At 41.7% G+C, this 14377-nt stretch overlaps 1 protein-coding gene across 12 annotated transcripts in view; it reads left to right on the forward strand.

Annotated features, from left to right (window-relative positions):
• npas1 (neuronal PAS domain protein 1) overlaps positions 1-14122 on the forward strand; it is a 93418-nt gene extending 79296 nt beyond the window's left edge. For 9 of the 12 annotated variants that reach the window (XM_008425730.3, XM_008425732.3, XM_017308352.2 and 6 more), the window contains 7 exons: positions 3036-3210; positions 3356-3471; positions 5370-5566; positions 5823-5929; positions 6070-6217; positions 8587-8699; positions 9533-14122. In XM_008425730.3, the coding sequence (XP_008423952.1) occupies positions 3036-3210; positions 3356-3471; positions 5370-5566; positions 5823-5929; positions 6070-6217; positions 8587-8699; positions 9533-10602 (1926 nt within the window). In that variant the 3' untranslated portion in view covers positions 10603-14122. The remainder of the gene's footprint in view (positions 1-3035; positions 3211-3355; positions 3472-5369; positions 5567-5822; positions 5930-6069; positions 6218-8586; positions 8700-9532) is intronic. The other 3 variants (XM_017308353.2, XM_017308354.2, XM_017308355.2) reach the window with 3 other exon arrangements.
• The last annotated feature ends 255 nt before the right edge of the window (positions 14123-14377 follow it).

Genomic DNA, 14377 nt, shown 5'->3' on the forward strand with positions numbered 1-14377 from the left:
CTAAAAATGCTACTGCAGCACCTTGTAAAGGTGTTCACCTTCAGAAACATTTTCACATTTTGTTCTGCTAGAACCACAAAGTCCAATGTGTTTTATCTGTACCCCTAAATAAATGGAATCATGTTGCTTTCAGAAGTCACCTAGTTAGTAACTAAAACCCACCAGTGTGTAATTTAACCCCGACGTGAAGATCAAGGAGCACACTGGAAAGGTCAGAGAGTTGTAGAGAAGTTTAACCAGGATTGGTTTATAAAGAAAAGTCTTTGAGCATCACCTGCAAACTTACATACAAAGTAATATTAAAGAAACTAGATAACAAGGGCATTAACCAGAGAAGTAGATACTACAGAGATTCATAGATCAAGTGGAGGAATCTGTCGACAAGACATACTTTAGTCACGCACTCTGAAAATCTGACTTTTAGAATAAAGCTGCAAGAAAAAGGTTTTTCTTGCAGCTTGTAAGCTGGTAGGGGACACCAAAACATGCGGAAGAAGGTGCTTTGGCAATAGAAGATCAACTGATAATTTGACCAGTAGGCAAAATGGGAAATTAACACTGGTCCTCACTCTGAACACATCATGTCCACAGTGACACACGGTGGTAGCAGCATTATGATGTGGAATGGCTTTTCTTCAAGTGGGACAGACTGGGAGTTAAGGGGAACTGAATATAGAGCAATCCTGGGAAGAAAAAAAAACTTTTAGAGGCTGAAGAAGATTTTAAACTATAGATACAGACAAAGCTGAAGATCAAAACATATCCATGTTTTAGATTGACCTAGTCAAAGTTCACATAAGGAATACATAAGCTCTCTCAATATTTGGCGCCATACAGCTTAATTGACACAGCATACAAATCAATAAATGTATGTCAACTGAATATTGCATTTAAGCAAGCAGAATAAATCAAATGTATTTTCATGCAAACTGAGGCCAAAAGTCTAAAATACCTAATTTTTGCAGTAAAAATATATAGAAATAAATAAAAAAAACCCTATAAAACAAGATCACAAAAACCTCTGAGAAATAAATATTTTGTGCTTTTGTCCATCAGACAGTGAAAAAGAAAATATTCTCCATGTTGTATGCATGTGTTGTCACTAGTGGAAATGCTTGAATTGGCGCCAGAGGAGAGCATGTTGAAGATGCAGCAGGATGCATCATAAGGGAAAGTGAGTGTTTTGTTTAAAGTCTGCTGAGGATGTCGGATAAGACTTCCCAGGTAGTCGTAATGATTTATGTTAATATCTGTTCTACATGTGTAAGCATAGACAGTAGAAATAAACAAGTTGAAATCAGTATGCAGTCCAACAGCAAAAAATATAAACAAGTAATCTGATCAGTTATTAAATTACATCCTGTTTTTATTGCATCTTCCAGAAAAAAAGCAAAGTGTGGCTTGCAGAAGTATTAATGCTCCATGAACACTTTAACATTTCGTTGATTGCAACCACAAATTTCCCTCCACCTGCGTGTAATTTATTATTGATCTCTGTAGAAATCCTGCCATTTGGTGACGATCTCAGAGATCGGCCACTGCATTATAGAACAATCAGACCAAGGAACAAAGTAGACGAGTTTTGTGGAAAAAGGTATGCGTGTTTGGCAACAGTTTTAGATCAATTTATGTTCTTCATCTCCACATCTCTGACAGATGTAATCAAAAGAACTTGTTCTTTTGATTTTATAAAAGATTCTGGCCGTCTCGTCAAACTTCTCTTCCTTTTAGCGGAGGATAGATCCAGTTACTCTGTGATTGCAGATGTTTCTTTAGAGAGAAAAGAAGCAGTATCTGTGTTGATGCTCCTGTAGTCATGCAGGTGATAAATTCCCCCCCCCCCTAATGAAAACATATGTTTTGACCAACTTCAGCAACTTAGCCTCCACATTCAGATTTAGACACAGTCACACCATTTTCCACAAAAGCACAAATTCACAGATTGGATTCTGTGAAGTTCCATGGGAACTTTGGCAGCTCTTCTATTTGGGATTTTTTTTTCTCCCATCCCCGCTCTCTCTGATGGGGTTTCCTTCTCGCCCTCCTTCGCCCTCGTTCCTCCGCTCCCTCCTTCTTTACTCTTCTTCCGCTCTTCCCTGGCTGTGATGTCCTTGAGGACCAGCTGAAGCTCCCATAAAGCCTGCAGTAAATGGCTCTAATCCGGTAATAAATGGCTGTGTCCTACAGACAAGGGTGTGAGGCTGCTGTGGCCGTGGGTTTTATCAGATGGAATGGTTTTGCCACACAGACACACACGATGCGGAAACACACAAACATTCACAGATGTAACAGAAGCTGCATACCATAATAGAAGGCCTTTACACCCCGATATTGTTTCCTTCTCTCTCTCTCTCACACACACACACATGCACACTCATTTATACACCTTCAGATGGAATCACAGCGTCTTAGATTGTGCAGCTTTTATGGATGCCATGCAACAGCAGCACCATTATTACCTTTAAATGATTAGAGATGCGACTGTGATGTATTATGATGATAGCATCGTGTGGAGCTGTTGCACCACTCTTTATGCCGGCTGGCGAAGACTGTAACTGAAAGAGGGAGCAGTGAGGGACACAATAGGAAGAATAGTAATGTGACCTTTTGAGATAGTTGGGAGTTCACCTGTATTTAATCAACAAATACAATTGATTTTTATCTCTCCGGGTTTTATTTGTGTACCACTGTAGTGACATAGCCCTCTGAGGCTGGATTGTGTTATGTGTGTGTGTGTGTGTGTGTGTGTGTGTGTGTGTGTGTGTGTGTGTGTGTGTGTGTGTGTGTGTGTGTGTGTGTGTGTGTGTGTGTGTGTGTGTGCATGCGTGTGCGTGTGTGTAAGATGGGTGGGGGGATGTCTTACAACCTCCTCATTCCTTGTTGAGTAGTAACCCAGAGCGGTGCTTTCATTTTCCTGTCATAACATATATTGATTTTTTTTTCCCCCTACCCATGTGTGTGAGCTGTACCTGCACACGCGTAGGTGTTTGTGCTCTAAGCGTTGGACTCTGATGGGTGGCTGTGCCTCCGTTCAGGTGGAGCTGACCGGCAGCAGCGTGTTCGACTACATCCACCCTGCGGACCACGTGGAGATGGCCGAGCGGCTGGGAATCAAGCCGCATCTGCGGGCCGAAGCCGGCTGCCACATGGCCCCCGACAGCGCCTCCAGCGCCGCCTCCACCTCTTCACTAGCCGGTACCCCTGAGCCTGGTACTTTTTGTCCCCGTAATAAGCAGCTAAATTTAGATTTTTGCGGTTTCCCTAAGCAAAGTCTCTCTCCACGTAATAGAGCGGTGGTATTTTTTTTCTGTCTTTGTTTATCAGTCGTTATAATGGTATTTTTTATCTCTGACAGCAGGTCCCTCCAGTCCTCATTCTGCTGCTGACGAGCCTCCAGAACGTGGCTTTTTCATCCGGATGAAGTCCACACTCACCAAAAGAGGCCTGCATGTCAAATCCTCTGGATACAAGGTAGCTACAGAGGAATTCACCGTAATCTCAAGATATTTATTCAGTAGGTAGAGGGTACAGTTTCATACAGATCACAATATGCCTGTTGGCTGAAATAGAGGAAGTGCTGTTATTGCCAGTTTTTGAACAATCTGGATTTTCTTGACTGGTTACAGATTTCCAGTTTTATTTTTTATTTTGTTTGATTTGCCATCTGCCGTTTTACCAATTCTGATATTTTCGAGTATTATAACAAGTAAAAAACAAAAGCAAATGCTGCAGGTTATCTGATAGATGTAATAGTATTGTATTCAAGATTAAATTGCAAGTAGCCACATTTTTGCATTAAAGCCTATCATAGATTAAAGGACATGCCCATAACCTTTATCTCTTTTTTTAAATAAACTTGATGTGCATCGAAGTGCATCCTGTCGGTCGATGTGGTTTTATATTGGAAATAGTCGGAGATCTTAGTTTTTATGCTTTCTATAACTCGGGAGATGAATTTAGATATTTCATTGTTCAACCTGCAGATCAGAGCCAGTCTCTGGCAATGCATGTGTTTTTTTTGTTTGTTTTTTGTTTTTTTTTTCAGCATCTGTAGCATTTTCTTCAGCTGTACGGAGCATAGAGGCCTCTGGGTAACTTTGCCCCCTCAACAATTTGTGCTCTCATTTTTACCCATGAGTTGCCATTTTGTCCCTTCCTAATTGCATTTTGTACCTACAATAATTTCACACCCAGATTACTCAGTTGTGGAAAAAATGCATTGACAGTCATAAAATGCTCACACAGTATGCATAATTTAACTTAGTCGTTTATTATTTTCAGGCTAGTTGCATTTATTTTGTTCGGGTGACAAAATCAGCCAGAAAAGTATCTTACAGATAAAATGTGGAACACACTAGTTGCATTTATTTGGCTCTTATCTTCGTTTGACCTTTTGAGTTTTATGAAATATGACAGCTTGTGTCCCCTGATTAAGGAAAAGACGACTTCCTGATGACAGATATATTTTTTGTCCTACCGTCCCATAACTACGAGATAATTACAGAAGGCTGGTGCCAAACTTGGTGCCAAACATCCAAAAACAGCCAAGTTGTAAAAAAAATTAAAAAAGCATTGCCCATCACACTTTTTAGTTTACAGTGTGATGAGCATCATTTCTGTTTATTTATTCAACTAATTAATGTTCAGACAAATGTTATGGACAACTTTTCTTAGAATTATGATTATTATTAAGTCAATTTATCTTAACAAAAATAGGAAAACATTTTTCAGTTTTAAATAGAAACAGTAAAATAATCTTGTACGTTTTCACAAAACATTTTTTTGATACTCTGACGCTACAAAATCTATGAAAATTTTACCTCAGGCAGTCTCAGAGAATCCAGAGAATAAACAGCAGAGATCGAAAGAGTATAAAATTATTGTTGTGAAGCAAAAGTACAGTTACTTTCATAAAATTTTTACCTCGTAAAAGTTTCATTTAAATAAAAGTTAACTTAGCCAATACAAATTACAACCTCAAGCAGCAGATAAAACTGGTCCCATTGACATTTGATGTTAAAATATTGTACAGAATGTTTACTTGGTCACAGATTTATTTCCACCAATATTATGTTTACCTATTTTTGGTTGGATCAAAGTCTCTAGATTGTGTTTCTTGCTGCCCAGAGTTTCACAGCAGTCTCGTTTCATGGCTCTGACCTTATCACACACTAAACCAACTCACCTCGCGGAGTCCACCGCTCCCGCAGCTGTAATGTCAGACACCAGCTCCGTTCTTGTTTTGGTATTTTGTTTACAGCATTCACCCCGTCCAATTATTCAGTTCGATCTCCACTTGGATGTGTCGATGCGTTAGTGTGTGCTCCTACCTGGCTCTGTTTTTAAGGGCCGCGCTCTCTGCTTGTCAGGTCATCCACGTGACCGGCCGGATCCGCTGCCGGCCCGCACTCGTCCCGGGTTCCACGCGCTCGGTCCGTCGCCCGATGGGCCTGGTGGCTCTCGCGCACACGCTCCCGCCCTCCACGCTCAACGAGGTCCGCATGGAGAGCAACATGTTCGTCTTCCGAGTGAACATGGACTTGCAGGTCACATATTGTGAAAACAGGTAGCTTATTTTATTATCATGAATTTTTGTGCGGACAATAAGTGCCACCGCACGTTTGCCCAACGTGTGAATGTTTGTTTTATGTAGTTTTTTTCCTTTCTGGAGTGCGCCCACATTCATGTTTTTTCATGAGCGCCTGGCAGAATCCCCAGCCAGCTGGTGGTTTTTAGAAAATACATCTGCTTCTGTTTAGTTGACAAATTAGTTTTTTTTTTTTTTTGTTTGGTTAGTTTTTTTTTTATCCATTGCTCCACAGGATCTCAGAGTATATGGATCTGACCCCAGCGGAAGTGGTGGGAAATACCTGTTATCATTTCGTCCATGTGGAAGATCTGGAAAATATCCGGCAGAGCCACGAGGACCGTGAGTCTCACACACATTTCCACATGCAGCTTCTCTGACTAGTGATATCGGGATGCCATAGGTGTGTGTTGTCTGGTTGTGCAAGGCGCCCTCTGCTGCCACATTTCTGAACTAACCAACTTCTTCTTTCTCACCGTCAGTGCTGAGGAAAGGCCAGGTGGTGACAGGCTATTACCGCTGGCTTCAGAGGAGAGGAGGTTACCTGTGGATCCAGTCCACTGCCACCGTCTCCATCAATCACAAAGCCCCCCATGAGCGCAACGTCATCTGGGTGAACTACGTCCTGAGGTTGGTCCAGCAGCTGCACATTCGCAGGCTCTTATCAAATAAAGCTGTTTGTTACATGCGGACAATATTCTGCCTGTGTGAAGAAATCCTTTCAGTGGAGGAGAATAGGTGATGAAACATGCAGGGATTATCGGTGGAGATTTGGAGGTTACTCAGAAAGTACTGACTTCAAAGCATATTATTTTTGAGCTTGTTAAGTCTGACAGCCTTAACACAAACTGTTGAAATGAAGCACGACTTAGAAATATAAGTGCTTTCATTATTTTTAAAGATACCTGACAACGAGAGAGAGAAAAAGCAAAGTGTTGGAGAAACCAGAAATTTACTGGGGTTTTTTTCTTCTAAGTTCTCCCTTTTGTTTCTTCAGTCCACAGAATATTTTCCCAAAAGTCTTGTTAATTATGAAGATGTTTTCTAGCAAATGTGAGATAGCCCTTTACATCAGTCTTTTTATTATTGTTTAATTGTGATACTGACACAAAATTCAGGCCTGGTCAGACTAAAATTATTTGCTTGATCGTTGGGTGTGCTTGCATCTGTGCCGCCTTTAAAAAGTCTGCAGTACATACATCACAGAGAAAACTAAACGAGAATGCACAATATGCAACTTTGTTAATCTACTTGTTGTATTTTATATAGAGGAGTAGGCAGCTTACCGTGTTGAATAAACAAAAGACGGGTGCAGAAGTTCATTAGACTGTAATGTGTGATGCGTACGCAGCTGCGCTCCTATCAATCACACATCCCAGATGATTTGCACTTGACTCACCCTGTGGCTACAACAAGTGGAAAAATGGAGCAGGAAGATTTTAAATAAATCTAAAAACAGGAGAAGTTATACTGCTTACTAAGACTATGCTCTAAAAACTAAAATATAATTAAAATAAAATGTCGGGTCTACTTGGGGCTCTGGCCTGTAATTAAATTTATGGGATCAGGTTCTGATACAATGCCTACAGGCTCAGGCCAAGTCAGGCTGGATTTTTTTTTTGTCCCAGTCTAAACTTTACTCTTTATATGTTGTTCCTTTTGTCACAGATTTGCTACCGTTTTTGGTGATTTCTGTCCAGGGAAGTTTCATCACTGTTTCATGTTTTCTTCATGTATGGATAAAGTGGGCTACCGAATGCTCAAAACATTGGAGAAGGTTTTGCAACACTTCCTAAACCAACACATGTCATCGGCACTGTTCTTCATCGTTCCATTTCCTTTAGACTGGTGCACGTTGCATTGCATTTTGAGAGCTTTTAGCCAACTTCATGCTGTCAAGACAGGTTCTTTTTCTGTAATTTATGGATTCTTCACGTCTGATTGTAATCATTTAATAAAGGGGGCATTTTAACTTTCACACGGGGCCAGGTGGCTTTGGATTTCCACCTAATGAATTAATCAAATCATCGTTTGAAAACTGTGTTTACTTCATTCTTGTCTGAATGACAAAAGCAATGTTTGTTACTTTGTGGAGGTTGTCTAGAGTAAAGGTATGGGGGATTTTTGCAAAGGAACTGCAGATCGGAATCTCATTTTATCTTCATCGTCACACCTTTTTCTTCTTTCAAAAACTATGTTTTAAAAAATACAGAAAAGATTATTTTAAAAGTTACTTTGAATCAGTCAGTACGGTGTTTGAAAGTCCTAGTAGTTTCTGTGGTGTGATCCAACATTATTAGTATGCAGCAATATAACAATGCCTTCTTGTTATTCAGCTCTGTTGCTCTGAATTAGCAGATATGATCCTATTGAAAAGCTTTTAGGCTGAAATGCAACATTTCAAATGTCTTCACCTTGTTTTTAAATATAAATTACCTTTTAAATGTTGTATTACTCTTGGTTATGTCTTAATGTATTTCATACATACACACAAGCGCATCCAGAGTAGCTAAATGCTGGCTCTACAGCGAGGCAGTCAGACAAAAACAAGAGGAGTAGGCTGAATTTCAATGCTAATTAGACTAAAGCTATATAATTAGTACAAATGGATGTCAGAATTTTAGGTCTGAATGGTGTTTTAGTTAATTAGTGTTGTAATTACAAGAGCTCATTAACTTCTCGAACAGCCTCCCCTACTTGTCGGAGCTTAACTTTGTATAGGTGGGCTGCTAAATGGGACGCCGTGTGCGTTTTTGTGTGCGTGGCGATGCGTATGTTTGTTTATTAAGGACTGTTTAAGGGGCCGGGGGTGTGTTAGACAGAGGTTAGAAGCAGCTGAGGTAGTTTGGCTATCGGAGGCAGTTATTTGCCTGATTATATGTTGTTCCTGTCTCTAAGTATTCACTCAAACTAGTGCTGCTGCTTTTTTTTTTTTTTTACATAAGTGGATTTAAGTGGTTGATCATTTGTTCATCTCTCTCTCCTCTCTTTCCATCCAGTCGAACTGAGATGCCCGACACTCCCTTGGATCTGCTGCAGCTACCGGAGAGCATAAGAGCGGAGAGACTCCGAGTCAGCTCGTCCCCCACCGACGGCTCCCCGCAGGCCCGAGGTAGTGCACATGACTTGTCATGCGTGTGGAAAATACTAGTTTCTTTCAAAAGTATTCACACTTTTGAGCGTTCTAGCTATTTGTCACGTTACAGCCACAAATGTCAAGGGGTTTTAATGGTATTTTATGTGATAGAGAAGCAGATAAATAGTACAAATTTGTGACGTGGGAAGGAAATAAGTCTGAAAAGACGGCATGCATTTGTATTCAGCCTCCGTTTTATACCACTGGAAATCAAATCCAGAATCCAGGAACTGCTAAAATTTGATGCAACACCTTGTTTGTTTACATAATGTGAAGAAGAAAATTCTTCTTCAGATGTATTATACATTTCCCAGGCACATAGTGCCATTTTATAGGTCATTTTATTTATTTATTTAAGGCAATTTTATTTATATAGCACATTTTCAGCAAGAAGGCATTTCAAAGCGCACAATCAGTTAACCATCTTATCTTCAATTGTTATAAAAAATGCTGCCAAACATTTGACTTTGCAATTTAGCATTTTTGAAATTGGGCCTCTGTCTCTTTAAGAGGCTCCTGCTCTTTCTGACACTCCGCCTTCAGCATGATAACATTTCTCAGTTAAGCCTTTGACAACATTGTCAGCAGCGTTGCACTCAAAAGTAGTTTGAACGATGAGCTCAACACTTTAATAAGCGTAGTCAGCTTGGCGCATGGAAGTGGCAGCGTCATGATGTGGGGATCTATTTCTTCAGCAGGGACAGGAATGATGTGTGCAGGGAAATTCTGGACATATCTGATGCCAGCTTCAACCCATTTGACTCTGTGAAGTGCCTCCTCTCCTCATCGAAATTTCTTTTCCTGCTCAGGTCAACCACCGGTGAAGAATGTCGGAAAGAGCGACCCTGACAGCAAAGGTAGAGAGAAATTTGCTGCCCCCGCCGTCCAAACAGAGGAAAGGAGGAAGCGCCTGCTGAGGTCCGACTACGAGGGAGCGCCTCCGGAGAGCCGCCGTCGCCTGGAGGAGCTACGGCACACGGAGGAAGTGGTGTCGGCTTCCTCAGACCTCGCAAGCGAAAGCGAGGGCGAGGAGGAGGAAGAGCCGGAGTGGGAGCAGGGGGGCGACAGCGACAGACTGAAGCAGGAAGACAGCGGGGGAGGGGGCAAACAGGGCAGAGGAGGGGACGCCCCGACCGGAGGTGACAGAGCGGGCCGGGTGCACAACGGCCGGGCCGTCATCCAGCAGCTGAAGAGCGTGGTGGCGCCGTCCACGGTGCCGCAAAGTCCCACCATCAAGACTGAACACGAAGTCCTGTCCACCGGAGGGCGCTGGGGGTCCCACACGCACGCCTCTCAGCCCCAGCCGACGCACGCGCACACGCCGTCCAGCAGCCTAAACGGCGATAGCCCCACCACCCCGATCCCGGACTCCTCGTCCAGCAGCGAGGCGCCGCCAAAGGGCCTGTTCACCCCTCCGTCCCCCGCCCTGTCCCCCGCCATGTCCGTGTCTTCCCCACAGCCCCGCGAGGACAGGGCCGTCTCCGGGATAGTGAGCCGCGGCGCTGCGGGCGGCGGCACCGGAAACGGACCCGACTTCGAGCTGCTCCAAAGACTGGCGGGCGGCGCGGCGGGACGGGTCCTCTTCCACCCCCTCGCCCTCGGCCCGCAGGGCCCTCAGAGCCTCTACGCCCCCAGCACCATCCGCTACGCTCCACCGGAGCTGCCCCCCACCCACCACCACGGCGGGGGCCACGGCGACAGCCTGCAGCTACGCTCGGACCACCACAAGGGACCCCCGCCGACCTTCTTCCCGCACTTACAGCGGCTGGCCGGGCTGCCACCCTTCAGCGGTTTCTCACCGTCTGACAGCCCTTTCTCCTCCGGCCTGCCTTTCTGTATGAACGGACTGAGGGGGGCCGCGGGCACGGAGGAAGACTGAGCCTCACCGGGGGAGAAGGAGAGAGGAGAAAATCAAAAATGAAGTGACATGACAGACCGAGAGACACTGCGAAAGGGCATGAAAGACAGAAATGGCCTCTGAGGACGTTACTAATTGGACAATGAGCTGAGTAACTGCAGTCTTGAAGAACGCGATACAAAAATCTACGGCGAACCAGTGACAGCAGCTCTCAGAGAAAACCGAACACGGACACTTTTGATTGGCTGTCCCTGAAGACGTCTCATCTCCGCAACAGTACAGAACTCTGCTCTGTCCTTCTCTAGACGACCGCGTTGCTTTCTGTGTCTCTTCCACTTTGGAGAAGCCATACTGTACATAGCTACGAACGAAACCACGAAGACCCTCAGCTTACATCCATGTCACTTTTACTCCAGTTAAACCAGTAGGAGGAGGAGGAGGAGGACTCTTGCCAGTGAGAGGACAAAAAGAGGCGTTTGGAGTAAAATGTTTTTATCATTGCAGTATTATAAAAGTATCTCTTCCACTGGGTTTCCCTTAATATAGATAGAGATGACCTTTTGATGTTTTATATCGGATCTCTGAAAGATATTACAGGAGCGTTCATCAGTCAGCCATACTTAAAGCACAGTGTTGGGACAAAGCCGTGAGTAACGTGGTCCCAGACATTCCAGTATTATATAAAGAGTGGAAAACTGCATCACAGACAGTTGTCGTTTGAATATAAGATGGTAATTTGTTTGACTAAGTGTTAATTATAGTATATCCTTTATGAAGCCGAGGTTGTGTTTGTGTATGAAAGCCATACCGTTTATTTTAATTTTTTTTAAAACATGAATTCATTGACGTAGGTTCTTTGTTTCCAAACAGACAAATTAACATAGTTTTATTGGATGTGAAATGTCATCCATTTTTCTTTTCTTTTTTTTTTTTTTTTTTGAAAAAGTATATTTCTGAGAATGTTTAGAGGAGGACGTGGTTCAGGACAGAAGTGTTTTTGTCACCTGGACCTCTTGTGTTTTTTATGAGCACTTACTGAAATTTGTTCTGGTGTGAACTCAATGCACTTGGTGACTCGGATGTTTGATCCTGTTAAAACAGAAAAACAACAGAAGTGGTCGTTAATAATATAGACTGACTACAGAGCACTGAAGGGGGGAGAGGGGCGGCGGTATTTGTGTAAAAAAAAAAAAAAAGACAGGTCGATAAATAGACCCTTGTGGTCATTAAAATATGACCATTTGGGGTCGATAAAACAAAACTGTCAACTCGGTATAGGGTTTTAAATTAAAGTAGAGAAACGGGGCTCTCAGCGTTAATTAGCATCTCTGGTAAAGATGTGAAGTCATCTTTTATTGCAGCGGCATAAAGCCGCAGTAAATACCTGCTTTTAATTTGAATGTTCAGATTTAATTTAATATTCAGAGAGTATTAAATACAAAACGCCCGACGTTGTGAAGTAATCGGTCGCCACAATTAGTGATCCCCTGAAATAAATGCGACAAAGGCAGCAAACAAAAAACGCGTTCTCCCCTTTTTTGAAATTTGTAAGATCACAAAGCGACTGTTGGGTTTGGGGCACTCGATAGAAGAACGCTCCTGTTGCTGCACACTGCTGATCAGCTGGCTGAAAAGTATCCTGCTACACTTTGCTCACCATTATAGGGATGACAAATTCAGCTGTTCACAGTTATTCATAAAGTAAGGAAAGATGTACTTATTGTCATTATCGCTCAGATGGAATGCCAAGATTGAGTTGCAGCATAAAATATAATAATACAAGTGGAGAAAAATGGACAATCATCATTCTGCATAAACTAAACGATCGTCACTCATGACTAATATTAAAATACTGAAATTGGAGTCACAAAAAGGTTGAATAAATGCTTTATAGTGAGAAAAAATGGTTAAATATCCTATGCAGTAAGCACTTGAATACTAAATTTAGCTGGTGTTTATTCTGTCAGTTTGCTTTAGTTTACGTATCAAAATTGGAGTAAAACAATACATGTTGCGGATACCATTGCTAGAATTGAAGTATCAGTGGATTACATAAAATTAAAAGGGTTAGGCAATTAATCAGTGTTTTATGTATTCTCATACCAACCCACATATGCAAGGGATTTACGTAAATAATTAGGTAAATTATGACGCCGTAGTGTTAGTTTTCTTCTTTTACTGAAAGGGATTTGGAGATTTAAACATAACTCCAGAGAAGAGCTAATCAGGTAGATCTGCTATAAAAAGACATGTAAATGCTGGATCATCAAGATGGAAAAAGAAAGTTTAAAAAAGAACAATGTGGTTTAAAACCTGTCAGAGTTACATACTGGCCCATGCTGATTAAGTCATTTTAAACAATAATCTATGATCTATTCCTGGGTTAAACATACAAGGCAACATTCAGACCCAATTTCTCTTTACTACTTTCTAAAAGGGAAAAGACAGGAGAAAAGCAGGAAATGGACAAAAAAAGAAAAGCTTCTCAGCTAAACTTTCCCACAGTCAGAGCAAGGATTAAAACGTTTACCTGAAACAAAACTAAGCTGGAAACGTCCCTCAGCTCATCTTGCCACCATGTACAGTTAGCAGGATGCTAAAGGATAACTTGCAGTTTTTCATTTCTGCAATGAAAGATGAAATCATTTTAAACCTCTTTAAACATCTTTATCAAGGATGCCAATTAATGTTGCGGGTGGCTCAAAGTGCAAAAAAAAAAGAAAAAAGTTTGCTTTATACTAATTAAAAGGCTTTTCAAGGTCGAGAAAAAGGCATTTTCTACTTTTCGATTTGTGCTCGTGCCAAACGAGACGCTCGAGATCGAAGAGTGTGCAATTTGAAAACGTTAAAATCCTAAAGTTTGACATTTTTCACAAAAAGAATCTCTGCAATAATGCATCCAGTGCTTAACGCATTAAGTACTCCGTAAATTATATTTTAAAAAAAGAACTAAACGATTGTTTCTTAGCACTTTGGAATGAGGTCTTTTTGCACCTAAAACACAGGAGAAAAAAATGTCAAAAGCTTGGAATATTGGGGGGCTGTTTTTTTTTTTTTTCTTCTTTTGCCTTCACAATGAGATTATAGTTTAGTCTCCGCTGAGGATTTAGTTCACACACAAACCTGATGTCCAATGTTTGGGGAGGGAGAAACCGTTCAATCTGCTGTGTGCAATACACGCATATGTTGTAGCCGCCACAAACGCCGAGTGTGGGAGCGCACTTGTTCTCGGATGTTTACCAGTGTAAAACTGCGAGTGTGGATGCGGTTCTGAGTGTGTGTGTGTGTGTGTGTGTGGGTGTCTTTTTGTTTCGGTCTTTTGTTCTCGTTGTTGCCGAATTTTAAAAAAAAAGAGAAAAAAAAAAGAAGCTAACCCCTATGCCCATCACTGTGAATCTAACATCATCCTTCTCACATGTTTGTGAATATGTCAGCCGCCAACCATCGAAGAAAATGAACAAATGTAAAGAGCAAAAAAAATAAAATAAAAATGATGCAGATGACGATAACAATAAAATATTCCAGTAGAGGAGCACAAGTATAGATTTTGTCGTATTTTCTTCACTCCTGCACATATTTCAACCTAATTAGAGTCTGAAATATATTAAAGCCTGGCAGACACTTTAAAGATGAGCACGCTCATCCTCATTCATACTCGCATTTTGAAAATGTGTCATTTTTCTACACACATCTTTATGAATATATGACGCAGCTTTTTAGCACATTTACACTCCCTTAAAATATTTATTTTCTTTCAGATTTGTCACATTTTATGTATCACTCTTGACCATATTAC

Source organism: Poecilia reticulata, chromosome 13, assembly GCF_904066995.2.
Source record: "Poecilia reticulata chromosome 13, P_reticulata-male-v2, whole genome shotgun sequence".
NCBI lineage: Eukaryota > Metazoa > Chordata > Actinopteri > Cyprinodontiformes > Poeciliidae > Poecilia > Poecilia reticulata.